This window comes from Cladosporium halotolerans (genome assembly GCF_011745625.1).
Source record: "Cladosporium halotolerans strain TM138-S3 chromosome Unknown Sca56, whole genome shotgun sequence".
Classification (NCBI taxonomy): Eukaryota; Fungi; Ascomycota; class Dothideomycetes; order Cladosporiales; family Cladosporiaceae; genus Cladosporium; species Cladosporium halotolerans.
This window is the reverse complement of record NW_027191507.1, coordinates 34,478-61,608: the sequence shown is the minus strand read 5'-3', so window position 1 is coordinate 61,608 and position 27,131 is coordinate 34,478. Positions and strand designations below refer to the sequence as shown.

General features: G+C 54.1%; 3 protein-coding genes across 3 annotated transcripts; 2 read left to right on the top strand and 1 right to left on the bottom strand.

Moving 5' to 3' along the window:
• Positions 1 to 1,284: 1,284 nt before the first annotated feature.
• Positions 1,285 to 2,280, top strand: WHR41_09235 (uncharacterized protein; the record flags this gene model as incomplete). The annotated part of the gene is made up of 1 exon (XM_069377839.1): positions 1,285 to 2,280. The coding sequence occupies one exon, from the start codon at positions 1,285 to 1,287 to the stop codon at positions 2,278 to 2,280; it is 996 nt and encodes a 331-aa protein (XP_069225384.1).
• A 2,463-nt stretch (positions 2,281 to 4,743) lies between these two features.
• On the bottom strand, positions 4,744 to 5,703 carry WHR41_09234 (uncharacterized protein; the record flags this gene model as incomplete). Its single annotated transcript, XM_069377838.1, has 2 exons — positions 4,744 to 5,159; positions 5,220 to 5,703. 2 exons carry the CDS (start codon positions 5,701 to 5,703, stop codon positions 4,744 to 4,746), a joined length of 900 nt encoding a protein of 299 aa, XP_069225383.1.
• A 6,337-nt stretch (positions 5,704 to 12,040) lies between these two features.
• WHR41_09233 (uncharacterized protein) lies at positions 12,041 to 12,844 on the top strand (the record flags this gene model as incomplete). Its single annotated transcript, XM_069377837.1, has 1 exon — positions 12,041 to 12,844. The coding sequence occupies one exon, from the start codon at positions 12,041 to 12,043 to the stop codon at positions 12,842 to 12,844; it is 804 nt and encodes a 267-aa protein (XP_069225382.1).
• Positions 12,845 to 27,131: the final 14,287 nt, after the last annotated feature.

Below are 27,131 nucleotides of genomic sequence, written 5' to 3'. Positions count from 1 at the left end.
GGTAGTGGCGGCGTTTCTAACAGGCACAATTCGCGCTGGCTTTGTTAATGTTACGGTTTCTGTGGCGGATAGGGGGACTTGGAAACGCTGCGGACGGAACTCGTCGTTCATATAGTGCCGGTGGCGAACCATCTTTGTAATCGAAGACCTTGTCTTGCACGACCCATGTCACAGTCTACCTCCCTAAGGCAAGGTCAAGACCTTGGGTTTGATCGCCGACTTCGACGGCGATTACAGAATATTAATGTTGAGCTCGCCGAGGTAAGGCGAAAGTTCAGTGTGCACTCATTGTCGCCCGACCATTCCTAATGGCTAATGGCTCCAAGAGTGTGTGTCCGGACTAGCTGTGTAACATTCCGGCCAGTTGCCGCGCGTATGTGAATTCTGCGACGAGCAAACCTGACCTGCGATAGAACAGAATGAAGGATTGGGTTGGTTCGCTTCATCTAGCAGAGCTTGTGCAAGCATGATTCGAAACGCTGGTGATTTGATGGCGATAGCCAAGGTTGGTTCCATGTCTATGAAGGAGACGATTGAAGGGTGTACAGGTATGATCTGGACTCCAAATGGCAACAGACGTGGGTGGGAAAGTGGTACGTAGATGCTCTATCGGAGCCTCCCAAACGTTCTATCCTCCTCCTTACAGTCAATCGGCTTGAGCGGCCTTCGGAGGATACTCCTTGCCCTCCGCAAAGACCCTGGGCCCGCATTTGCATCTGTCTTGCTCCTGCACGGAATCCATGATGCTTGGGATGTGCTTGCCGACACGTTAGTTTATGCTTGTCGCGTAGAGAGTTGGCAGCAGTAATACATTGCCGCATCCCCACCAGGATCGCTTGCCTGCGACACAAAAGGCGTTAGAATCGGGCGGAGTGAAGAGTAGGTAGGAGAGACCGACCGCACGTGTCACAGGTTGCCTTTTTGCACATTTTCGCGAGGGATGATGCGTGGCTTGGTTTGGAGGCTCGATGGTATGTGTGCGCTCCCAAGAGGTAATTAGTTGCTGCGACGCGAGTGCGGGAGTTGCAGGAGCTGAAGCACGAGATGTAAATTGATTGATCTTAGCCATCCGGCGTCTTCGGGACTGAAGGTTGCTGTCGGCGATCTTTCTCGGGGTCTGTTCCTCAACGGGCGATGAGCTGACGCCACCGCTTGTGGAGACTTGTAGTCGCCGAGTCCCAGTCGCCGAATTCTTGCTCAGGGCTGTCCTCTCACAACACAAGACCGGCGACAAGCTGGAGTTCTCAAAGGCTGGACATGCAATTTATCGATATCTTCTCCTTCATGGCCACCGCCACCGCCGCTGCCAACTCTGACGCCACCGCTCGCCCGGCGCCGCTGGCGTGTGATGGGTGTCGACGCAAACATCTCAAGTGCGACGGCGCGTCGCCCACCTGTGGCCGCTGCCTTGTCGACGCTGTTGCCTGCTCTTACACCGCTTCCCGCCGTGGACTTGGCCGCCGCGGCAGGCGAGGCGATCCGGCACATGCAAATGCTTCTCCACATCGACCTCGCAATCACCGACCTTTGCCTGCTGCGGCAGGAGCTGGTCCCGCTGCAGACACCACCGCGCCACCGACGCCGCCCACAGCCGCATCTGCACGGTCCGCCAGCAGCAACACCTCCCATACCGCCCTCGCCGCCTGTCCGGCCCTTGCCGCTTCTTGTTCGTCAACATCCACTGTCCCAGGATGCCTCAGCAATCCACAACTGCCTTTGCCATCCTTAACTCCCGCCGTGCCGTCGACGTGGGCACTCAATCCTTCCGACCACGACCGCCCGCTCAACCTCTTCTATATCCATTTCTTTGCCGCACATCCCTTCCTTGTGCCTAGGCCTTTTTACGCGGCGCAACAGTATCCGCACTACCTCGATCTGGTCGTATGCTTCGCTGGACAGCACTATGCGACGTCCATGCCTGGAGACTTAGGGCTCCAAGAGGCAGTTTCTTCTGCCATGTTGGAGCCTCACGAGCAGAAGCCCTCTAGGGTCCAAGCACTGGTTTTGTACGCTATCATTTTTCACGCCCGTCAGCAGCCCACAGAGGCCGCCGCGTGTGTCACTCGTGCTGCCAGCATCGTGTTGGATTTGGGCATGCAGGAGCCGACCTTCGCGCGAGAAAATTCAGCTTGTTCCTCTTTGGTGGAAGAGAGTCTCCGAAGGACATGGTGGGAGCTGTACACCGTCGACATCTATTTCGCGGCGATACACCGCCGTCCGATTTTCCAAACCGCCTGCGCAAAGACGCTCCCCTTTCTACCATGTGCCCAGGCCCTATGAAGCAGGTGAATGTGATCCAAGCCCTCCTATACTCCGAGCGTTTGAGAATCGAGTTTTTTCACCGGAGCCGCAAGCCAGCTTCTCAACTTTGTGCTTTCGCATAGATGCGATCCGCTTGTCAGCCGAGTTCTGACTATTGCTTCCCAGGACGATGCTCTTCCTGACAACATCCAGGCACTAAATAACGCGCTTGCAGGTTGGGATTACAATCTCCCGTTCTTATATAGAGACGTCGTTGGTCCTTCGGGAGATGTCGATTTGATGCTTTTCGAAGCACGCTGCATCATTGCGTGCGCTACCATCTTCCTTCATTTCCCCAGGAGCGACCTGCCCGACACGGTGCCGTCTGCAAAAGACATCGCCTGTGCGAACGGCTATATACAATTGGCGCCTACTTCCAGACACCACACTGTCAAAGCTATCGCCGCTTCAAAGGATTTGGCGAACCTCGCTACTGTGCCATGGCGTTTAGACAGAAATTCGCCCTTTTTCATTTGTGGCCTGGTGTTAGGATGCGTTATTCAACTCGCGGCAGGATCCATCCATGTACCCCGTGGCGGGCTAGACTGCCTCCAACAGCATAGAGACAGAGTCGTTCTGATGCTCGGTGCACTGCAAAGGCTAGGTGAGCGATACACGCTCGCTCAAAATTCAGCGCGTTGTCTCAAAGTCGTTGCCGAGACCATTTTCTCGACGCATGCCTTGTCGCCTCACGCTACTTCTTTCCGAGACAGTGCCATGGCCGACAGCGACAGCATGGGCAATAACCCATTTTGGTTCGATCTTTTTTTGACAGATGAAATGTCAAGTAATTTTTTTTCAAACAACATACTCTAGCAGCTATCTGTATAGTAACGCTGGATATCTAACTAAATCGCCGTACGTACTCGTGACCTCCCTTCTCGCATCTATGTGTGTGCAGCCTATGCAACCTGGTGCATGAACATGACTAAGCGAGAAAGGCGTACGGGGCCAACAGATACATTCGTCTTGAAGTTCAATTATGGAATCTTCCGTCAACGCAACGATTTGCAATGGGTCCCGGGAGGGAGCTATACCGATCAATATCATGAAGCACGGACTCGAGTGGCCGGGGACTCGGAAACATCGGCGACTACATGCACGCGGGGGCTCGCTCGTCAATGTTTGTACTCTTCATTCTGCATCGCTCCCGTCTCCTCGTCGTTTTCTCTTCCCCCTTCACATCACGCGACAAAATTCATTTCTTGCAAATGATTCTGGGCCTGATCAAGACCTTTGTATACCCCTCATCCACGGCCAAAAGGCTTATCAAGTCTTGTTGTTCGACCATTTCTCCAAGCTGACGACATCCGGCGTACCTTCAGAATTGCCGACCGCGGCCTTCGATACTTCGTCGGTTGTCCATAACGTATACGCAGCATCTACAGACACATGGCAATACATTGTAGCTGATGCTACTACAATGCACTGTGTAGTGCTCGATCCCGTCCGCGACCGCTGTGCTGACCTGTGCTGACCCGGCTGCCATGTCAACAAGCGCCGCCGACGCCATCATTACTGTAATGAAAGAGCGCAGCTCTATTGTCGACTACATCCTGGAGACACATGTTGCGAACCCTCACTGCCTATCCGCCGCTTGGTATCTCAGAATGCAGGATATGCACCGCAGCTCTGTAACGAAGCTACCGTCTCTGGCCTCGACCTTTTGTGGCAGCGCAAATACGGTGCTAGTAGCTCATTCTAGACAACATTCCGCGCTGGCCTTAATGATGGCGAAATCATTTTGGGCTGGCTCTCTCTGGAATGCATGCACATGCCAGGCTTTGGTAAACCCCATCGCCGCGCTTATGTAGTGGGCAACGATGTTTTTGGCGCACACTCAATCGCGACTCTGAGAGAGGACTTGGCGCATGCAGACCTCGAGAGCGTCGCTTTCCGCGCTGCCGATGATCCGTCGAAAGACTCATCACACCATCGTGACGCTTGGAACTCTATGCAACGGGTCTTGTCCCTCCCTGCCAACACCCGCGTCTGGCGAGAGCAGGGAGATGGTAGCCCGTCGACCTCATCTAAGCCGCGCGACTCTGTCGCCGAATGTGCGGCTCTCAATAAGCACGCAAAATCCACAGAAGCAGAATTTCTCGCAGATTTGCGAGTGCAGACCACGTTGTGGCGATTGGACCAGACAGATCCGCATGCAGGCGGTGGTTGGAAACCTCGCCTAGGGTCGTGGCTGTCGTTGTGATCAAATACTATTATCTTTGTTGACTACTGCAGATCAAATTACACTATGTTCCTTCCTTTGTGGCATGTTTCCCGAGAGTTCATTCTTAACAGTTCAGAACAACTTCTCCCAGTGGCAAAAGACAAGCATGGCGCACAATTATGAAGTTGGTGATACTCATACAGTGTTCATTGCTAGTTGATGGATAAATGCTGGCTATGCGCATATTGTTGAAATGGCAAAACTTGCGATGCTATTCAAACTCCCCAGTGCTCGGTCTCCAGTCGAATAGGAAATGTTAAGGTTCGTTCACCAGATGGCATCGGAGCGGGTAGCCGTCCTCCGCGAATATTGATTTGCAACGACGGGTGTAGCATTTTCGGCTCCTTCAGTTGTGCATCACGTTGGGTGCGCATGTGCAGAAAATCCTGCTCCGATACAATGTCTGAAAGGTAGCGATTGCGCTGCTTCTGGTCAGCCACGCTCATGTACGGGACTGGACACATCCGGCCGTTAGACGGGTAGTCATGGCCGGTCCAAATCTTGTAGTTGTCGGGCAGGCTCAGCAACTTGCGAGTCGAGTGGTATAAATCTTTTGCACTGCCGCCGGGAAAGTCGCAGCGCGCGGTGCCTAGGTCGGCGTTGAACACCGAATCGCCGCAAAAGATGTTGTCTGCGAGGCCTTGTATTAGCAAATTCCAAAGTCGTTTGTTTTGCTGCTGACATTGCTTACCTTCGACGAGGTAACCGACGTGATCTGGTGTGTGGCCCGGAAGATGAATTGTTTTGGCTTTTAGCTGGCCAATACAAAACTCCTCATCGTCATCCATGAGCTGATCGAACGCCGCATTCAGCTCGGAGTCGTAAACACCGTATCTCTGTCCGAACACGCGCTGCACCTCACGGATCCGCTTTCCAATGCAGATAGGCGGCTTAGAACCATGGTCCCGCTCTAGGACGGTTTGCAAGTATGAGGCGGCTGTCAGATGGTCTGCGTGCGCATGTGTCTCGAGGATCCTGATGATTTTGTAACCCTTGTCTTCAATCAAAGACTTGAGGCCATCGGCGGTGTGGGTGCTGATGGTATGTGTTGAAATGTCGTAATCTAAGACTGGGTCGATGATGACGGCGTCAAGGGTGTGCGGATCGGCGACAATGTATTGCCACGTACCAGTGGCTGAATCATGCATGCTGTCGACGGTGACTGTTTGGGACATGACTTCGGTATGTACGCTGTTGGGTGTGTGATGTAGCGCCCGTCTTGGGATTGGCCGTCTTGGTAAGAACGTGGACTTTGGTTGTTGTTGATCAATCTGCCTCTGGTAACTCTGTAAATGAAGAGTCCGAGGCGTGAATGAAGGACTGATCCTTTCCGCAAAGACGTACGCACTAGGTCGGCGACTGGTATTGAATATCGGCAAGATTTTAAGCGGGATGTGATAGATGTGGGGGCTTCGAGGTAAGTGGAGGATGGGGGCTTTGACCATGTTAAATATGGCTGCTGTCCAGTGTGGATTTCGTGCGAGTAGAAGCGGGCTGGGAAATCCAGAGAGCTTTGGTCACTGAAGTTCCCTTTCCAATGGCTTATTACCGACTCCGTCGGCGAGCTGTGAGTGGGATAAAGATGGCAATCGGCGATCAAATCATCGGCGACCAGGTGACCGGCGAATGGTACATCGGCGAATACCGCAGCTGCCAGTCCAGCATATGCGGTTACTAATAGGATAGCGTAGGCGACTAGTGTTCTGACATCTATTCATTACGTCGAGGTCGCCGAGATCGCCGGGATAATACTTAATTCCTAGATCCCTAACACTAGAAGACAAAGGTTTCGAGTCGAGACCTTTGAAATGCCTAATAAATTAAGGGTTAGGGTAAGTAAGGCTAAGCCGAAACCTTTGCTTTGCCTGACCCGGGACCTTTGCTTTAATAACCTCGTAATTGGCCAAAATTGAAACAACAAGATACGACAGCATGATTCTTTTTGCTCGCTGCGTTTCGTTTGTTTATTTGCAGGAATGGTGCGACAATATGACGGTGATATGTACGCCAAAAACGCAGCCAGCGACAAAATTGGAAGTCTGCCCCGCAGCTGGCGTTAGCACCTGCGAATGAGTGAGCGTCTTCTTGCGGCATGAAAGCACGTCTACGCATAGGCACATGCATTTTAGTCACAGGAGGCAGGTTGCCAGGGAGCAACAAAATTATTGATATACGAGGGCTCCTATCGTTTCTGAAAAATGGCAGTCGTAAGTCTTACTTGCTCGATCAACCATGGCAGAAGTGGATTTCACCCGTCTTTTCGAAATAAACAACAAACACAGGATCTTGATATGCACAAGTTGTCAATACGCGATTGTGCCATCGCACTTAACGACCCATCTCAAAGAGTACCACCGTCGTCTTACTCTTGAACGACGTCACGCCTTCGTTGCCAAGGTCGATAGTTGCTCCGCTCTGGCGAGTGTCCATGAAGACGTCGTATATCCAACTCCAAACGATCCTCCCGTTCCGATCCTCCCAGTTTATTTTGACGGGCTCAGATGTGATTGGGCGGATAACAGGAATATTGCCTGCGTCTATGTGTGTCGCAACTTACGTTTGATGCGGAAACATTGCAAGGAGAAACATGGATGGGCGAATCAGCAAAAGCGGGGAGGGGATGTTCGCACGAAACAGCTCCATGCGCGTAACAAGATCTGGACTCAAAACCGTGCGTGTCAGCGATTCTTTAAGGTCAACAGTTGGCAGAAATACTTCGAAGTGGCAAGTCAGGATGAGGGTGCAATCACCGAGAGGCAAACGTCCCAGAAGCATGAGTTTTTCCGCGCCCAAGAAGACGACGTCCAACAAGCACAGCGCGATGCTGCTGACGATGCGAACCGAGTACATGGGTTTGACGACCATGTCTCCGCCGTAGTCCCTTGGCTAAGAGAGACAGGCATTGCCGACCATATATGCGGTCTCAGAAAAGACCAAATTCGAACAGCAATCGCTGTGCCCCCGTCAGGAGAGGAGAGCAATCTCCGTACCATCATCGATGCGATGCAATCATTACTACAGGATGCCCACAGGCTATGCTTTGACGGACCTGACTGCATGCTGACTTATCAATGCCGAGTCGTCCTCAGCCGCTTCCAGCCCTCGCAAGTCGATCTGACAGGCAAGACCAGACCATTCGATCCACACAAAGGGCCGAAGAGTCTTGTGAGCTATTTCGGAATAGCGCTTCGGTTCGTGTCATACTTCAGCAGAGTTGTCGCTCCTGACGAGTACCATTTTAGCGCAATAGCTGAAGATGACGACGACATGCAGAGGCCGGAAGACACCATCGAGGCGACAGAGGAGCAATTGGCGGTATGGCAAGATATCTGCCAGATCGCACAGCGAAGACGAGCGAGCCCTGTCGAAGAGGACAACGAGGAAGGTGATAAAGAGGAAAAGGAATTGAAGAGACGACTTCTGGAGCCAAGGACGCTTCTCATCTGCCACACGACTGGCGCTCGGCGGTATGGATCATCTCTGTTGAGCTTCTGCGCCATGCTGAGCATCAAACCATCGACAAACGGCTGGATGGAACCCGGAAACTTTAATAGCAGTCTCTCGGCCATTATCTGGGTCGTACAGTTGCTAGTGTTCTACGATAGCGCCTTGAAGGAACAACAAGGCTGTGGGAAGACGCTAGAGCTTGTGAGATCTTACTGCGACCAGTACCTCCAGCAGACCGTAGAGACACCGATGGGAGAGATCCTCAGATGGCGCCTGTTGCTGTTCAAGGTGTCGGGTGCGAGCGTTGGCACCCATGAAGCGTCTTGGGACGAAAGTGAGGTGCTGACATACGAGGACACCGAACTACGGATGGATCAGATCCCATCTTTGCTTGCATCTGAGTACCAGGGGTGTTATCAGCTTCTTTACGACGACTTGATGCTGGGTCTCAAGAGTCTCCGCCGAATAAGCCCTCGGTTCCTCAAAGATGGTGTCAACGTCGAGACCGTCGGTTGGAGTTTTACTCAGCACAGAGATAACGCAACGACCCTCGGCGGTACAGGGAGAGCACTGACGAACGCAATCGAACGATCGGATCAACTGTCTCGCATCTTCCTTACCGAAGACAATCGATCACCCAGCGGATGGGCATGGAGGGAGAGCGCAATGGCTGGTTACAAAGCCACCGTGCAAGAGTTTCTGAAGCGATTGAGCGTTCTCGTACACATCAGCGGGGGACAGCCTGTGCGAGAGAGCGAATTCTTCTCGATGACATATCGCAACGCGCAGCGGCGACGATCCATCGTCATTCGCTTCGACCGTATAATGGTACACATCCAGTACCATAAGGGCCAGCAACAAACGAGTGACTACAAAGAGAACGTCCGGTTCCTCGCTAATCCGATCGCAGAGCTACTGCTCGATTACATCGTCTACGTATTGCCACTACGGGAGAGATTCTTCCGACAGACATCGCCTGGATCGTTGCTCTCTCCGTACCTTTGGGAGAAGAATGGAAAAGTGTGGCCGGAGGGTCATCTAAGCCGCTACCTGGAAGAAGCATGTGTTCGGGCATGCGTGCCACGGCTTCGCGTCGCTAACTGGAGGCAGATCACAGTGGCCATCGTCAAGACCAAATTCGCCAGCCAGATCGAATGTTTCGACCCTGACGAAGGCGACGAAGATGCGGAAGAGATCGACCCGACAATCCGAAGCATGACGGAACAGCGCAACCACAAGACGCGGACGGTGAACCGGGCGTACGCCAACCAGGCCGGAGCAGTATTTGCCAACTTGTGGGATGGAAAAGTCCGGATGGGGTTACAGGCTTCGACGCTGTGGCAGGACTTCTGGGGGTTAGACATGATGCTCAAGCAAAAGAAACGTGGGAGAGCCGAGCAAGAGTCTCGATTGGCGAAACGGGTGGCTATGGGCATCTACCGTCCTCGGAAACCTTGGTCCACCGAAGCTCTCCTAGGAGGAGTGAAGAAGCTATACGGCAACAGGGAAGCAGGCTGGAAATCTGCCGAGCAGGAGCAAGCTCTCACCACAATCATGTCTTGGACCGAGCAGGTTGTCGCCATCCTTCCCACAGGAGCCGGGAAGAGCTTGCTCTTTATGCTTCCGTGTACTCTGCCTGACGCTGGAATAACAGTACTCGTAGTACCGCTCGTCTCGCTCTATGGAGATATGATCCGGCGTATAAAAGAGATGAGCATCGACCATCTAGAGTGGCGTCCAGGCGAGAGCCGGGAGGCCGCCCTAGTACTCATCAGCGCTGAGGCCGCCTCGTCCAAGGATTTCATCAAGTATGCTCGGAGGCTAATAGCAGAGCAAAAGCTCGATCGGATCGTGATTGACGAGTGCCATCTGACTGTAACAGCGGCTGAGTATCGACCAAGTATGGTCGAGCTAACAACCATCCGGAGCTTGAGAACTCAGTTTGTCTATTTGACAGCCACTCTTCCGCCATCCATGCGAGCAGAGTTCGAGGAGAGAAACTATCTGCACCGTCCTACTGTTGTCAGGGCGCCTAGTAATCGACTGAACATTTTCTACATGGTGCGAAAAATCGACGCCCACAACGGAAGCCTTCTCAAACAGGCTGCAATCGAGGCAAAAGATGCGTGGACAGAATCGGGGTTCTTCGACCACGCCTGTGACAAGATCGTTCTGTACGTTCGGACGTGCAAAGATGCAGACGATCTGGCAGAGCTACTCGGCTGCAATGCGTACACGGCAGAGAGTGGGACACCGGCAGAGAAGAAAGAGATACTCGATGGATGGATTGAGACTTCAGGCACGCCTTATATCGTCGCCACCACCGCTCTCGCTGAAGGGTTCGACTACCCTCACGTCCGACTCGTCATGAATGTAGACGAGCCGGAATCCCTAGTCATCTTCGCCCAAGAGTCAGGTCGAGCAGGGCGAGACGGAAAGCGTGCGTACTCGATGGTGTTGCTCCCAGCGACCTGGCAGCCCAAGGCTATGGATGACGATCCACTGGATTTACAGAACGCGAGCAACCACAGACAGGACGTATCGCTTCGAAAGCGCCAGGACAAACAGGCGGTGCACCGATACCTGCAGAGCGAGCAATGCTACCGGACCTCGTTAAGCGATTACCTGGATATCTCCCGACATCGAAGATGGTGTATGCCAGAAGATATACCGTGTGACATCTGCAAGGTGGCCCACCAGGATCCCATCAACCCGGTCGAGAGCGTCCAAGAGGACACGCCACACACAGGGCTCGGGCTCATCCAGCAAGAGCGGCTACGGGCTCACACAGAACTCTCACAGTATCGGCTCGACCTGGCGAGCGTGAAAGGAACATGCTTGCTCTGCAGGGTAGTCAGACAGAACTGGGACCATGCTTTCTCAACGTGCCCACGGCGATTCGAGGTGTTTGAACACAGGAACGAAGCCAGACGACGACACGAAGGACGAGGGCGGAAATGGCTACAGGCATACACGAGCTGCTTCTGGTGCCTGAATCCGCAATCGATCTGTCAACAAGCAGAGCTAGGAGGTGGAGGTGGCATGGATTGTGAACACCGAGACATCGTACTCCCGCTCTGCTTCGGGGTATTCGAGAGTGTTGAGGGGCCAGGATGGCTACACGAGCAATTCGAGCGAAAGTTTGAGAATATCGAGGATTATTTTGACTGGTTAGGAGAGGAGAGTAGATTCGGAGGGGGGAGTGCAATTCAGGCAGTGCGAGTGGCAGGTTTAGCCCTACGATCAATATAAGGGTAGTAGAGTGTACCTTATCCCTCTTCTTCAATAGGAAAGAAAATGTAGAAGGTTAGAAACAAGTATAGCCTAACCTATCCTCAATCCTATCCTCAATCCTATCCTCAATCCTATCCTCAATCCTATCCTCAATCCTAACCAAAAAGCAGCGGAGGGGAACACTGATCCCCAGCTTACCCCAAAGCGGCGCTAACCGTAAGTAGCTACTGAACTTCCGCTTACAATCATTTTGTAGTCTTCCCCAAGAAGTGATCCCCAAGTTGTTGTCTTTTCATCATGAATGAAATTATAGCAAAGTCATGGAGACTAAGTATTGCTACGATGCTCTGTAGATCATCTATAAAGTATGGGCGCTAACGAAGCAGGGAACCGAGTGCGGCACCATATTTTGAGCGCGAAGGTCGGCGCAAAAGCATTGTTTTGGCGTTCGTACATAGCAAAATGTGCCTTCAAGCAAAATCGATCGCATAACGCTCAAACTAGCACTATAATTTTCTCCGTGTCGTGTTCTGTCTGCGAGCAACTTTAACTGATTTTAGGAGCGTTGACCGTCGTGTAGTGAACGATACATTGCTGACAGTACAAGCATGGAAGATTGGGAGGGCGTGGAATTCAGGGTCAGTGCGACTGGCGCAGCACGACCGCGCAGCACGACCGCTCGCGTCTTCACGCGTGAGACATTCACATCTGCTCAGGCGCCCACATTAGACACTTGATGCATATTCATTTCGTACAACATATAGTGCTATAGCGAAGCGGCGATTTGACAAGCTGAAAACGGCTTCTACAAAATAACAACAACAGCACAAAATGAGCGATGACAGCTCACTTGCGAGCTGGGGCACGCAAACGTCGACGCCCGTTCGACAACGGTCGTGGAGTCTAGCACAAAGCAACTCGTGCACGGAGCATAGCACAACCGCATCCGATAGCGCGATTGGCTTGGAAGACGGCTTAGAGATCGCTGCCGCAAACGCTGATGAATGGCTCTACTACGACTCTCACTATAAAGTGCTAGTCTGCCGTTATCACGGGTATGCCGTCCGGAATCTGGCAACACATCTAAGGCTACAACATAAAGTCCGAAGCTCCGAGAGGTCGGCAATAGAGAAGAAATACGGAGCTTGCGAGTTGCTAGAGCCGGCACAAGTCACAACACCGCCGTCACTACAAGCACCGCTCGACTGGCTCGGGTCGCCGATGCGAGGATTTCAATGCGACGAATCCGGATGTACTAAGATCTCAATGAGTCGAGATGAGATCAGAAAACATTGCTACAAGGAACATGCATGGAAATCTATTGCCGATGACCCGGAACACTGGCACGCCGTATACGTACAGACGATTTTTCAATCGAAAGCGCATCGACGGTATTTCGTGGTCGATTATCACGACGAGAGTGTGCGGCAACCGGAGCAGTCGAAGGAAGACATCAGCCCGCAAAATCAACAGATTCTAGAGCAGTGGGCAGAGACAGTGGGTGGTGAGCAGAAACGGTTCTGGAGCTTGACAGAGTCTCGATGCTGCAAAGCGAGCGAAGAAGGACGCATGCTGCTATTACCGGGACCCTGCACGGTGGACGCTGCCACCACGTCGGACGGTGCGATCCGGTAGGCAGGAGTCGAATCCCACACCATGTTTCGCTGACGACTCGGCGGATAGGCCTCGCTTTTGTGGATTCGTACGTGTTCGTTGGACATCGGCCTCTGTCCCCTTTTCGAGATCGCCACAGGCATCTGCGCCTCGATCTGCATGCCGTGCGTCAAGGACCTTGCCATTGCAAGCTTCGGTGAAGTGCAGTGTCTCTGGCAATCGATCATTAGCACCCGTTCCATCATCCTATTTTGTAGTCCGATGACTCGAATCCCCCGCCTTGAATTCCCACCGCAGCCAACTAACGAGCGGATAGTTCGCGGTACAAGTGTTGTGTTCAATGGTTGTCATGGTGACGACTTTAGATATTCAGGAACACTACATCCCTGCATCTCAGTCTTGTCAACCAAAACCCTTTTTCGCTGGTTCAAGACACAATTTTTTGCAAGATGCGGTGGCCAAGTACACCTAATTTCTGGTTGGTAAGTGATCCGAACCGGTCGACGGCCATATTACCTCTTCGTCCACGCTCTCTCATACTCACAGTGACGGACAGGATCATGTCGGATATGGAAATCTCAATACTGACGAGTCTACTACCCACGACGGTGAACACAGCGACTCGATACATGGTCGTCGTGTCTTACGGCTTCCGGGGCGTGCACATGTGGGTTGCTGTGATTGCGTGATTCATGGACACAACGGAAGAATCGGATCCGTCATCTTTTCCTGGAATAGCGCATTTGAACGGCATGCTGTGGTGCAAAAGCTCGCCATCAGCCCCCTTCATCCCTCCATCCTTTCGCATCTTCCAGGACAACCCCTCGTCCCCCCCTTCCTGCCTCCCGCTCTCACTCACCCAAACAGACAACTGGAACCCCCCAACACCTTGGCGCACCATGCCCTCCACTGAAAACGCAGTATTGACGCTGTAAGTTCGCAAGTCCTCTCGTGATCAAGATGATTTTATCCTTCTCTGATCCTGACACTCTCCCAGCTCCGGTGTGCGCGCGATTTGTCCCTATTCTCCACTTTTTCCCTGTTACTCTGCCACTACTTCCTTGACATCGACGCTCAGATCGATGCCAGTTGGTTATGGCTTGCATCTGAAGTTGTGGTCGGATGGTCTTACGTGGCTTTGCTCTGGCAACATGAACATGTCGGAGAGTTTACGGTCTGGATATGGTTAGCGTCTAACTACGTTGCTGTTTCCTGCGCGGACCGTCACTGACCCTGTGCTAGGCTAATGTGGTTGTTCCGCTCTCACACATTAAAGTTCATCATTGCATGGCGAGGACCCCATGCCCTCGGAAATTGGGCGTCCATGTGGCCACCGCCAGACACCCCAATCGCTTGTTCGAACATGATCCCGGAGGCAGTTTTCGGAATCATCAGTTTGAACAGAATGTTTTGGTCGACGCGACGAAAAATGATTCGGTCACAGGGCTGCCTTTCGAGGCAGATGTCACTGTTGCCATGGGCGTGCGACGGGTAAAAGTCGTGCAGCATTCAGACAGCAGTTCTGTCCGGTCGAGGAACAATCAAATGTAACATCGTTGTAAACATTAGCCTCATCAAGTGCACGCTGAGATATCGAACTGCGAGCAATTGAGCAAAGGCCTTGGAGACATTGCCGAGTGGGCCAGTCTATCATGGTGGATCGTGAATGGGCGGCCGTCGCGGAGTGGTGATGGCAAGTGAGTGACATGGCGTCAAGTGCCACCATGGTGAGCTTGCAATACTTGCAATGGCGCAGTCGGCCGGTGTTCGTTCTGGATTTGAGTGTCCATTGATACGTTTCGTCAATCGCCAAAGCCTGTGGAAGGATCCCTCCATCTCCATCTCTCTCTCTCTCTCTCTCTCTCTCTCTGTGTGTGTGTGTGTGTGTGTGTGTGTGTGTGTGTGTGTGTGTGTGGGGGGGGTGTGCTGCGCGTAGGCGTCAGCAATTATCAGTAATTTAAAAGCTGCGCCCAAGGACATCAGCGCATACAAAGCCGGCGAGCGTGGACGGCCAGATCCACCCTGGGCTCTGGTCGCTGACCAATGAAGACCGCGTTGACCTGGTACTGGGCATTTTTTACCTTGCCTATAAACACACGATATTCTCTGGAAGGCCGAACTTGCAGTGCAACGATTCTTGTCATTCATTCAAAAGCCATGAATTTTACTGCCTACGACGACACAGTTGCGACTGCTGAAGACTTGCTTATCACCTGCATTCATCCTTCTTCCCCACCAGAACGTCGTTTCGGATCAAAGAGACATCAAAAAGCATGAACCCTAGTTTCTGGCAGGTAAAGATTCGGCAATCTCCTCAAACATGTCTTCTGGTGCCTGCACGCGTCTTAGCAAGGTCGCACATGTGCATGGTCTGGGGATAAATCGATTTACCTATTCATTGTGTCGCCGCGTGCGAAGGTTTGAGGGCAATACGGGCATTTGTGTGGGCGTGCACCGGCGTGTTTCTGTAATTGCGTCAGGGATTGTTCAGATTGCAACACTGCCGGGAGTCATTCCCTCTCATGCCTCCTCAAATCGTTTTTGCGGCGAAACCGCCTCTGGCACTCCTTACATTGGTGCCCCAGCTTCGGGTTTTCGCCGTGAAGCTTGCTGTGTACCATGAGATTGCTTCTACTAGTGAACAACTTGTTGCATTTGTCACATTTGAGCTCATCTTTCGCTGAAGACGCCGATATTCCCGCACTCCTACAGAATTCTCGAAACGACGGTAGACGCATCACGGGTGTGGCGCACGAGCCTGAATTCCACGTGTCGCCAATTGCAGTATTGAAGGTCCCAAATATGCTCGTCGAACAGCTGTTCAATTCAAAAAGGTACCACAACACTGAGGAGAGCAGATCATCATCATCCAGGCCGTCGCACCATCGGTGTCAAATACACACCGCGTCTCCCTCACTCCGCGTAGAATCACTCCGTCACCACGGTAGTTTTCAGTTTGCATCGGCCCCCTTTGCAATTTGCCATGTTTGCGAAGGGGGCTTGAATATCAAGACTACGGCCCCAGGGCGACATTGCATTGTCCTCGAATCAGAACAGTACACTACCGTTTCCTTCATGGCGGCGCACTGTTTCTGGCGCTCTAGAGACTAACTTAGCCAGATACTGCAGAGGAACGCGGCGGTTCTGTCGGCGATAGCAGACGTGCTTGAGCAGCATAGGTGCCACGCCAATCTCGGCTGACTCACCTCTCTTGCAAACAATGAGTTCGCGAAATCGTGCTCGGAAGGAAAAGCGAAAAAAGATCAAACTTTCCAGTACATTACAGTACATGCGCTGAGATGCATGCCTTGGCGCACATGTCAATCCACAGCGAGGGCCATTACCGAAGTACCCCGCGACTCTCCCCTGAAATGGAAGCGGTCACCGTCGAAACAACTTCTCGCTGTATTTGGGGCACGCACTGGCGTGACACATGGGGCGCGAGTGATGCGTTGACGAATACGCCAGATGCATGTCAGCAGTGCCGCAGGGAAGCTCGCTAGACGGGAAGTCTCAAGCGACTTGCGAGCGGGCGGCCTTCGGCGTTGTCATGGCAAGATGAGTGACAGAGTTTTGTCGCCGTGGCCCGCTTGTGCTGAAGCATTTCCCCTTGTCGACGCTCCCATTGGATATGGGTTACTAGGGTTAGGGTTGGGGCAACGTTAATTTATCGGGGGGCGTCGCGTTTGTGGCGGCATGACCGTGAAAACACGTCCGACCGTCGAAATCTGCGGTGGGTTGAGTGCAGCTCATGGCGAACACCCGAGTAAGGTTACTCTGTCAGACACCATGACACACGCGACGTCGATGGTTGACGCACACTTCAGCACATCGTCAGACACTCTAATACACGTGACGCTGATGGCTGAACACCTGCCAAAACGGTGGCGCATATATCATGCAATTTTTTTTCTTATGCTCGCTATCGAAGTGCGGGATCGCCAGTGCAATCGTACAGGGCGGCAAAACTCACCACTCTCACACCCAGTTACTCGTGAGATACTGCAGGACGATTTTGCTCACGTCACCAGTCGCCGCCTGTGAGACATCTAGACTTGTCACTCTATCTCTACCACCAAAAGCTTTCGAGACGTGATCCCAGCTCAGGTGTAGGCACACCCTACCCGCCAGCATGATGCCGACCACTTCTCCCAACACCAGGCTCGCTGCCTCGATCAAGTCTGATGTATCCCACAAGCTAGGACACATCGATGCCGTCCGAGACATACGAAAGTGCCCTCGATTGTCGTGAGCGCGCCCTTCCAAACCTTTTCGTGTGCGCCAGAAACATTTCTTGCATTCCGTGAGTGCCACGCCGTTACGGTTCCGAGAGATCTTCGACAGTCTGGGCAGGCCAGGTATGGTTCCGTCGCTGTACTCGATGAGCACAGCACTCAGACATTGGGCACAACAAAGGATGAGGCAGCCGGACTTTAGACGTGTAGCCGGCCCCGGCGAGCCTTCTTCGAAATCTGAGGGTTCGTCCAAATCCATGTACATTGTAAGGCTCTGCGACCGCCGAAGCTGTTTGTGCTCTTGCATAGGCGATTGCAACTTGACCGGAGCGTGATTCCCTGTGGAAAGGTCTTCCATTTGATGATCCACATCAACCATGGTAAAGCTCAGCAGGTAGCAGGGAACTGGACCTTGTGAACCGTGGGGGACTTTGACTGGAGCCAAAAGGATGAGGGCCCCCTGCACGTGTTTGACTGGATATGGAGTGCAGGGCCAAGGTGATGCTGTGGCCTCGATTTTTATAAACACGCCGTCGGTCCAACGAGACGTCGTGGCACGGCGTCCGAACGGAGACATTCTCATCCGTGGTTACCCCCGAGCCAACATCTTTCGAGGCCCCCTCCCCTCGCTTGCTCTTTCTTCACTGAAGACAGCTGAAGTGGCGGCGTCCTAGCTGTCCGGCGACGGTGAGCGCACGAAGGTACTACCATCTTTCGATCTTCGTGAGCCGCACGGTGCCTGCAACGCTCCAAGCTTTCACCGCGTGACGGAGACGAATCCGTCCAGACTTATCCACGACACCGTATCTGGCACCGGCGTCCCAATGCGAATCCGTCTCGCGCAGGCTGTTGGGTCACCGTCCGGTCAAGGTCGCGGTCTTCCACCACGCTTCCCTGCTTGACAGAGGGATCATGGGGAAACTGGAAAGGAATTTGAAAGCACGTCATGCCGCTCAACAGTACTGTTTGTACCCCTGAAGAGCGCCTGCAGGCCATCTGCAAGGCGCTCAATCTGCAAGGCGCTAGGAACAATGCGTGGGCAGCAGGAAGCGATCACAGGCTTCGAAACCGGTATCGTCCCGGATCAGACCCACAACCCGGCTGGTCACGGCCGGGAGCGGCAAGCAGCGGCTGTTGTTACTCTGTCAACGCGAGCCACCAATTCGCTCGGCCAGACGGGCGGCGCCATCGGACCGTTCGTTCGTTTCGCGCAGGCATCGATCATCAGTTGACGTAACCACCCAAACATCATTATTTGTAAGTAAGATACACTGCTGTTACGCGCGCATGGTTTTGAACTAACAGCATAAAAGCACTGACGCCTCGCCGCAGCACACGCGACAATTTCTTCCCACCACCGCCGCCGCCATGGCTGTCCCCCGCAGTCTTCGCCGCAACAATGCCATCGTCCTCGCCGGCTTTCTATGCTTCCAGCTGCAGCCTCCGCCAGCGATCCTGAACAACTGCAACAGTCAATCGCCATCGTAACGTCAGCTCCGAGTCGGAACGCATCTCTTGGAACCGCTTTCGACCTCGCCAACAACGACAACCATTTGCGCGGCGAGCGAAGTGGAAGCTGCAAACAAGGACGGCAATGATATCTTTCAGGACCTACGAACAAACGGACTGCGCGCATAGCTTGCCACAGAGGCAGATGACTGCAGAAAAGCAAGATGTGGTTTCAATGACGAAAGTCGTGGGAATAAAGGGTACAAGGTGAACTCTGGTAAGAACGTCGGTGCCCACGCTCCCGGGACGGAGTTTGGCACGTCAAAGAACGAAATGGGAGTACTAGTAAAATCTCGGCGGAGCCAGTCATCGTTGGCCCTGTGATACGCAATCCGAGCCACACAACAAGCAGATGCCGCGCTGATGCTCATGGACCAACAACTTTGAACCAACAACCACAGCTTGAGGTCGCACGCCACCGACACCACCCTGCGACGAATTCTAAGTGTCCGACACCGTGGGGAGACCCATCCCTTACTTCTCAAGAAAACGTGAGAGGGCAAGACTGAGGCTTGGAAGGGTCACGGCCAACATTCCGGCAACTACGCAGCCCCGTGAGATCAGAACGTCAGCTTCGTTCGCGGGTGATCCTGTTCAAGGGAGACTCACTGCGAGTATGGCGGTTGTGACTTGAGACGACAATCTCGGTGTGGTGATGCTCAGAGCTCGGTTCAAGCGTGACAATCTGGCCGTCCTGAGGTGTCGGCGGAGAAGACTCCAAGACGCCCTGACCAGCGCACGTCTCGCTCTCAGCCAGAGCCAGTCCAATCCGGAAGCCTCGTTCTGGGCTTTGTGCGAGGAATCGGATCCACTCGGCGCGCGCGTTTTGTCTTTCAATGTAGAGCCCATGGAAATCAGCCAGCGCAATGATCTAGAAATCGGCCCAGAATTCCCGAGCTGCCTCAGCGCCCGGTCGAAAGCGCCGGCAGAAAAGGCTCGCTGCCACAGATTACTCAGGTTCAGTGAGTCGACTTGGAAAGAAGGCAGTCTTGTTAGGAGTATGATTGCGGTAGCGGCGCTGCAAGCCAGCAGGATTGTAGGGAGCATGGAGAAAGTTTGCATCATGTTTTAGAGGCAGGACAGAAGGTGGGCGAGCGATACTACCGCGCGGATCTTATGTCGCTGCAAGCACGCCGGCAGAGCCTATGGATGCGGTCAGACCCTGGACGCCAGATGGTCACGCGCCGACGTGCGACTGACCCCGATTGAGCAATACTCGCTGCCTGAAACGCTCGATGAAACACTGGCTCCCCTTGCCTCCTTCTGTAGAGGAAAAGGGGGGGTAGGCTAGGTGAGGACTTGCCATTTAAACCCTCCACTTTTGAGTATGTGTAGAAAGATGGAAACTCGCCGGGCTCTTCAGATTGCGGTGACACTGTTCGATTTGCTCGACGTCCGCAAGCCCCATCAAGCAGGAAAGAGTTCACACCACACTATGGGCGCGTGTTCGGAGACCAGAAAGCGCAAAGAGAAATTCCACAAGTATAGAATGTCGCTCAAGAAAAAAGCGGAAATGGCCAAGGAGCATCAGGCCGAGATCCAGATGGTATTGTTTCGAAAAGGAGTGTTGTACGACATCCCCGGGGACCGCCGCGAAGTGAGTTCCCGGCACAAGAATGTCCCATGTGGGCTATGAAATGGAACGGACTCTGCTGACGGACCCAGGATTCGAAGAAGGCGCTATCAAGTCGTTCTAAACACGTATCACTGAAAGGTAGTCGTCGGGAACATTTCGCTTTCACAGAACCGGCCGCACTACGGCCTTCGCAGCTCAATGCCGTGACGGCAAACCCTGGACAAAACCCGCGGATACTAGAACCGATGAATTCGTCGGCGGGGCGGCGGCGTGGGTCGGAGATATCGAGCGTGCGATGCAGTGTTGCGCCTGAGCTGGAATTTGGGGGAAAGGGGGAGCAATCGTGGTATCGTTAGGTTTGAGTACGCAAACGACCCCGATCTGCTGGATCATTGGTTGTGCAGTAACGTTATGCCATGTCAGTAGTCTGTAATGTAACTGATTTCAATTAATCTAGTTTGCAACCGCAGCGCACTTCACGGTCAACAAGCACCGTGAGCGCCAGCTCCCCTTCCCATTCTGCTACCTCCCGACAACAGTGCTGTCTGTGTAGAGGCGGGAGAGTGTGTTTAGAGCAGGTTGCGTGTGCAGCATGGCGTAAGGCAGTGAAGAAAACTTCATCGCACAGCATTTCCGGCATCAACCTACGGACGAGCGAACCCCTCGCCTGCTCGGCGTTGAGTCGCGATCTCGACGACATCACTAGCCTTCCAAAATGCTTCATCGAAGGCACATACGTTTCGGCGGTGGTGGCGTAGCGTCATTTTCTCCCTCATGCATCGATATTCGACGATCACTGTTTCCCTCGGAAGTTCCGAAGCCCTCGGGGTTGCTCTCGATCCGCTTTTCGTCTGTGCCGCAGGTCTGAGCCATCACGGCCTCGAAGACCGCCGAGCGTTCGTCCCCCAGGAACTCTCGAATGAACGGGTCCGAATCGAAACGTGTCGGGTCACCCTGCACGATGCTTTTCAGACCCTGCAACGCAAGCCTGACCGCGCACCTCGGAATCTGCGTCGGGTGAGTGAGGTTTGTGGCGGCCCACTGCGCGGCTGTCGAGTAGCGTCCTGCTTCCCGCTCGTCCCAGAATGATCCCTCCACCGATGCGGACGCATCGACGGCGAGCTGTGCGTGGACAACGCCGGGCGGCAGGACGAGGACGTCGTGAGGCTCGAGCAGTACCAGCCTTTGTTCTCCGCGTGGCTGCCAACCCACTCTGTCGCTTGCGAAGTCCCCGTACAGCGACGTCGTCATTTTCGCGCGAGGCACGAAGGCGCACAGTCTCCTTCCCATCAGATTGCGAATCCAAGTGCCACCCAAAGGATCTATGCAGGGCCCGACAAAAGCGCCGGAGCCATCGATGCGGTTAAACGATAGGCCGCCGCTCACACACAAAGAGTGGGCGCCAGTCGCGCAACCCCTGTCCGAGCCGCCAACTTCTGTTTCGACAATTTGGGAGACGCCCCTCGTGATCGCGGCGTGAAGCAACCGAAAGCGGTCAAGGGACAGAAAGGTCGGTCGAGGTGCTCCGAGGGAGTCGCACAAGGTAGAAGAGCTGACTGGCGATTCACCGCTCGAAATGTCTGCGAAGAAGTCTGTGATACCAGTGTGCTCTGCTTCCTGCGTGAGGGTGTGGGTCGTTGCCACGGTCTGGTCCCCAAAATTGTCGCGCATCGCCTTCCGCAACGACTCCACATGGTACGTCGGTAGATTGATCTTGCGCTCTGTGATGACAATCGGTTTCTCGATCAAGACGCCTCTGTCGGCCAGGCTTTCGAGACCAGTGGAGTCGACATGCAACACCTCCGCCTCGGCCTCGGCCTCATCGCCAAGGTCGTCTCTCTCGTATGCTGCTTTGAAAGAGGCCCACCTCGCCTCACCGAACCAGCAATCTCGCGCACGGCATAATTCGGACGCGCCATGCAAGGAAGCTTCGAGCCCGACTTTTCTGAGCAGCGGCACGAGCGCAATGCAGACTTTGCATTGACAGACGACCGGCAGATTATCAAGATGGAGGTGGTGGAGATCCTCGGAGCAGTCCGAAGACGTTCCCTGGCCGTCGTCCGTAGAGCTCTCGTCGGCAGAGCACTCGTCGGCAGAGCTCTCATCCGCAGCGCTCTCATCCGCAGCGCTCTCGTCCGTAGAGCTCTCAACCTCGTGCACTCGATTGCTTACTGATACCTCACTCTCGTCAAGCCGTCCCGGGTAGACCGTTCCATTGGCAGAACGTGGATTGTACGAAGCAAAACCGGAGAATGGCGTCACCGAGCCCGGAAGGGCTGCATACGGCTGCATCACAGCGACCGCCTCGAGTGTTGCGGAAGAATCCGCAATTGGTCGATGCCCCTGGGTTGTGTGTACTAGAGGCAAGCTCGAACCCCCTCCCACGCTTTTACCTGAGCATGTCGTTCCAAAGCTGTGGCTGTCCGAAGCGGAGTCCTCAGGCGAACTTACCTCACTGCTTGCCGTACTATGCTCAAAGGGTGCCTTCAGGACGGCAGGTGCCCACGCGACGAGTCGCTGGTGCGTGAACCGTGTGGATGATTCCAAGCTTGGAGAAGGGCTCGGAGAGCCGCTGGTGTTCGAATCTTTCACAGTAGACGAGTCCTCGTCCCCGTTTGGCCAAAGCTTGTGCTGCCATTGGGAAGCTCCGGCCGGCAGTCCGGATTCGGCGGATGACAGTGGCTGGAAAAGGCCACTTGCAGATGATTTCGAAGCACTGGATTCGGTGGCGAGAGATTGCATCGTACCCGCCCCGTTCGAAGATCCCTGGGGAATTGCTTCCTTCTGAGACGACCCGGACATCTGCCTCTCGTGTGTTGCAATTCTGATCCTCTCGCAAGCGGTGCTTACATCCCGTTGACTCGACCCAGTCTCAGACGGAGAATCTGCAGTTGACAAATTGCCCTTGCGTTGGTCGCTCAACCATTTCTCGATGTGACGTAGGCTCACTTCGCCGGCCGTCGCTGCGCCAGCTTGATGAGTCCGCGTTAGATCACCCAGAAGTTCATGATGCTCCAGTGAATAGCTGCTTGGCTCTTTATCACAGTGTCCATTATGCAAGGGACTTTCGCGTCCCTGTGACGGGGCACTACTGCTATTTGGCTCGCTTGAAGGTGCCACATGACTTGCGACGGGCACGGAGATACACTTTTGCTTGGTGATATCGCCTCCACCCGACGGATTGTCGCCCGGACTGGTCTCACGCCTAGACCGCAGCTCCATCGATCCGCGCACTGAAGACAGGTCCCCATCATCCCCGTTTTCCGCGCGCCTGTTCTGCACGAGTCGCTCGGTTCGTTTCGAGTCGGTTGAAGCTTTGCTGCTGAATCCTTCACTGCACTTGTCAATCTCTTCGTTGACTGAGTGCGCCTGTGCTGCCTTCTCCCGGTTGAGACCAGCAGTGCGCCGTACAGAAGGACTCTCGTTCCCAGACCCGAGATCACTTTGTCGCGCGTATGGCAGAGCGAGCGGCGAGTCCACGGAGCTGTGGCTCTGAGGAGGTCGAGGCTCAGCATCTCCAACGCTGCGAGAATCAGGATTGCTTCTGAGCTCTTCAACATGCTGGGCAGTTCCGGTCTCGTCATCGATGAGCGGCGGACTTGAGGCGGGCACGTCATCACTTGAGGTGCTCTGCTCGCTGCTATGCAACAAGTGCAGCGAATACGCATCAATGCAGGGTTGCAGTGTCGTCGCACCGCCTGCTGTGACGGAGGTGGAAGTTGGAGGCGACAGGAAGCCAGTATGCCGGGGCGTCTCTACCACGTCGGTGCCTGTCCGCCGCACCAGAAGACCGTTCTTATCTTTTTTGAGCAGGAATGTGTTCCAGTGTTGCGGCCTATGCTTCTTCAGATCCAAAGTCTTCCCACCAACGACGACGATTCCGGTGCGGTGTTGCGTCCATCTGTCGATGAACTTCTCAAATTCTCCTGCAGACTTGAGCGTGACGTTCTGACCGTAGACCGGGGTGTGCTTCGATTCCTGGAGCTTCTGGAGACTCTTGAGATCTTTGACCATGAATTCTCCACCGTACCCGGCAAAGAGGTCCTCTGTCGCTTTGTCCAGGGAAGACAAAGCGTTGCAGTGTTTCAACCATCGTACCAGGTTTGCGTGTGGGACAAAGTCAAGCCGAAAGCGAGGATACTTTTTGGCGCAGTTGTACATGAAAGCCAGTCGGTCCCTACTGAAGCTGTCCGTGCTCCATTCGTAGTACTCCAGGACCTCAAGCGACCATTGCATCGAGATGAAAGTTGCCTGCGTGACGCGTGTCCTCCATTTCTTTTCTTCATCCGTGTCCTTGCTGTCGTTGCTTGCCCCCTTGACGAGCTCTTTAAGACGATTCCATTTCGCGCTCTTCTCGGAGAGACCGTTGGTTTGTAAGACTGTGGCTAAAGCTTCGACGAAAGCAAAAAGTTTGTCGCTTTTGAGGATCGTTTCGTTCTGAATGTAGGATAACGTGCTTTGCTGTAATTTGCCCCTCACGGCTTCGTACACTTGGTGCAGTGATGCTCGCTCTTCCGCAGTAAATAGTTCGACCACCGATGGCATTTCTGCGGTGTTGTGTATATTTGAAATGCGCTGTACGACGGCGACGAGCGTCCTGTCTGCAGAGACGCTTTTAATACCCGGTCGTCACAGGCCCGCCCGAGCTCGCCGCGGCAGGGCCTGTCGCCTGCTTTTATGTCACGCGGGGGGGCATACTGGTTGAGAATGGGTTTCGCGCTACCTGCTTGTTGGGATCTATGGCTCGTCTGATCCCCTAGACGAGGTCAGCCTCGCTTGGGAACTGCAGCTTGACAGATGCCGTGTGGTGTTGACAACCGCGCCGTCTCGGTAGAAGCGTCCAGTACACACCACACAAGACCAGGCTAGATCTTCCGCCCGGAGGTACTGAGGGAATATCGTGGCTCATTCTTGGAATTGCTTATCCGAACATCTATGTACAAGAACATACGGTGCAACGAAAACTCTTGTCCAGCGGCCAAATCTCTATCTCCAGAGCGAAGCGTAAAGCTCCTCAGTGGCGTTTCTCACCGAACTTTAGCATTTTTCGCACAGTCGAATGGGCGCTATGATCCCTCGTATTGACCATCACACGACGTCGCAGCAACGCGATCGCATTGCGGCGGTCCCGACATCGCGTTCTCGTCCTGTCGTTCACTCATATCCGATCGCCCCAGTTCATTCGATGATCGAACGGGTCTGTGCACGTGGCCGTCTCTTTCCGGCAGGCGTCGCTTCGCACGAGATCGTTTCTTGTACTCCTCGGGGAACCTTTCCGGGAAGCCCATTTTCACCATCTGCGGCCGGTCAGTGCGTGATCCATGGTTGATTCAGCAATTTGATGTGACACACTGCTTCCGGAGCTTTGTGATATTTTCCGCGATTGTGATTCTTCTCGAAAATAGCGTAGCACTCTTTTTCCGATTTCGTCCATGCTATTTCCTCGGAGAGCTGCCTCCTGGCACTCGAAAGACTTCCATCAGGTGCTTCACTGCACTGCTTGGACGACCGTTCTGCTTTGCTCCTTCTGACTGCGCTACGGAGCTGCTCGTGAGCCACGTTGCCGCTTCGTTGCGGTCCGAGTCGCGGATCGGATGACGATCTGTGGCCAAAATTAGCACGAAGAGGTTGACCAGGTCCTCTCGTGACTTACTGCCTCCCAATGGTGCGGTCAGAACGTCTGTTGAAGGCGTCCATTGGGGCCGACGACGTCGACCAGTCAGTATCACGGCAGTGCTCGACGTGGTTTCCTCCAGCGGCGGCTGCCCACCAATGCGAGACGTCTTGTGGAATTGGATCGAGACGATGGCCAAAATCCTGATTCCAGGAAGGCCCAAGCGGAAGCCCTGGCGCGATAGGACCAAAGGCATTGGCTGTCGAATAACCAGGCGGGGAATTGGGCGCTCCATCGTCGAGTTGCCGGTTGTGCTGTTGCGCTTGCTGCTGGCCTTGTAGGTCCTCTTGCAGATAGAATTGCCCTTGAGCCGCGGATTGCCGATTCCCGTGCGTGGAGTCATCAAAGGCTAAGTCAGACTCCGAGCCATAGACGGTGCCAGGCTCCGCGCTACTGCTACCGGAGCCGTAAGTAAGATTGGCCGAAGCAATCGAAGATTGCGCGCTCGTAGTGGTGAGGAAACGAGGGTCCACGTGGGACGTGTCCATGCTGTCAGACATGGCTTTGCTTGAAGATGTGGGTCGGAAGCCTGGAGAAATCGGGAGAGGCAGCAGGCTTCGTACTTGACATTGCCTTTATACCGCCTTCCTGAGCGGCAAACCTGCGATTGCCTTCCAGACCGGCATTCTTGCAGACCTGCCCGTTTGAGACCCGCAAGTGTGAGCCTGGATTACACGGCCATTGCACCGTAGGTATCGAGACAGCTCTTTTGCGGCGTGATTGTGCTAGGGAGCGGAATATGTCTTACGCGAGGTGCTAATGTGTCGGCGGGTACCATCGCGACGGCACGCTTGCCTCGCAAGCGATAATGAGCGCCCAACGAAAAGCACCTGTCTTTGGGAAACCTGCGTGCGTCACCTGGTCGCCGGGATCCGAGTGAGTGGAGGGTAGGAACCGACTGTGAGACCAACGAAGCGTCATGCGTGCTTCTTCTGTCCGGTCGACGCTCGAAGCCGAGCGACAACGCCACCTTCGTTTCTTCGTCCACGGGTACACAGTCGCGCCATACCCGTGAGCAGAAGTGACGTTGGAACCTGACCAGACGCTAAGTACAGGGAGCAGGGTTCCTGCAGGGCAGGGTTCAGAGCTACCTTGTCCCCCCTCGCGCTAAGGGCTGGGTGTAGGATTCCTCTAAAGTTCGGCAGGTGGGTACCGACATGGGATGTCGGTTCGGTAAAAGTATGGTTTCCCGCCGGCGAACCTTGATTTAGTCTATCTGTTGGCAAGACAATTATTTCATTGGCCAGCCCGGGCCGTTGCCCGCTACCGCGCGCAACTCCCTTACCGCACCAGTCGCCATGAAGATGCGAACCA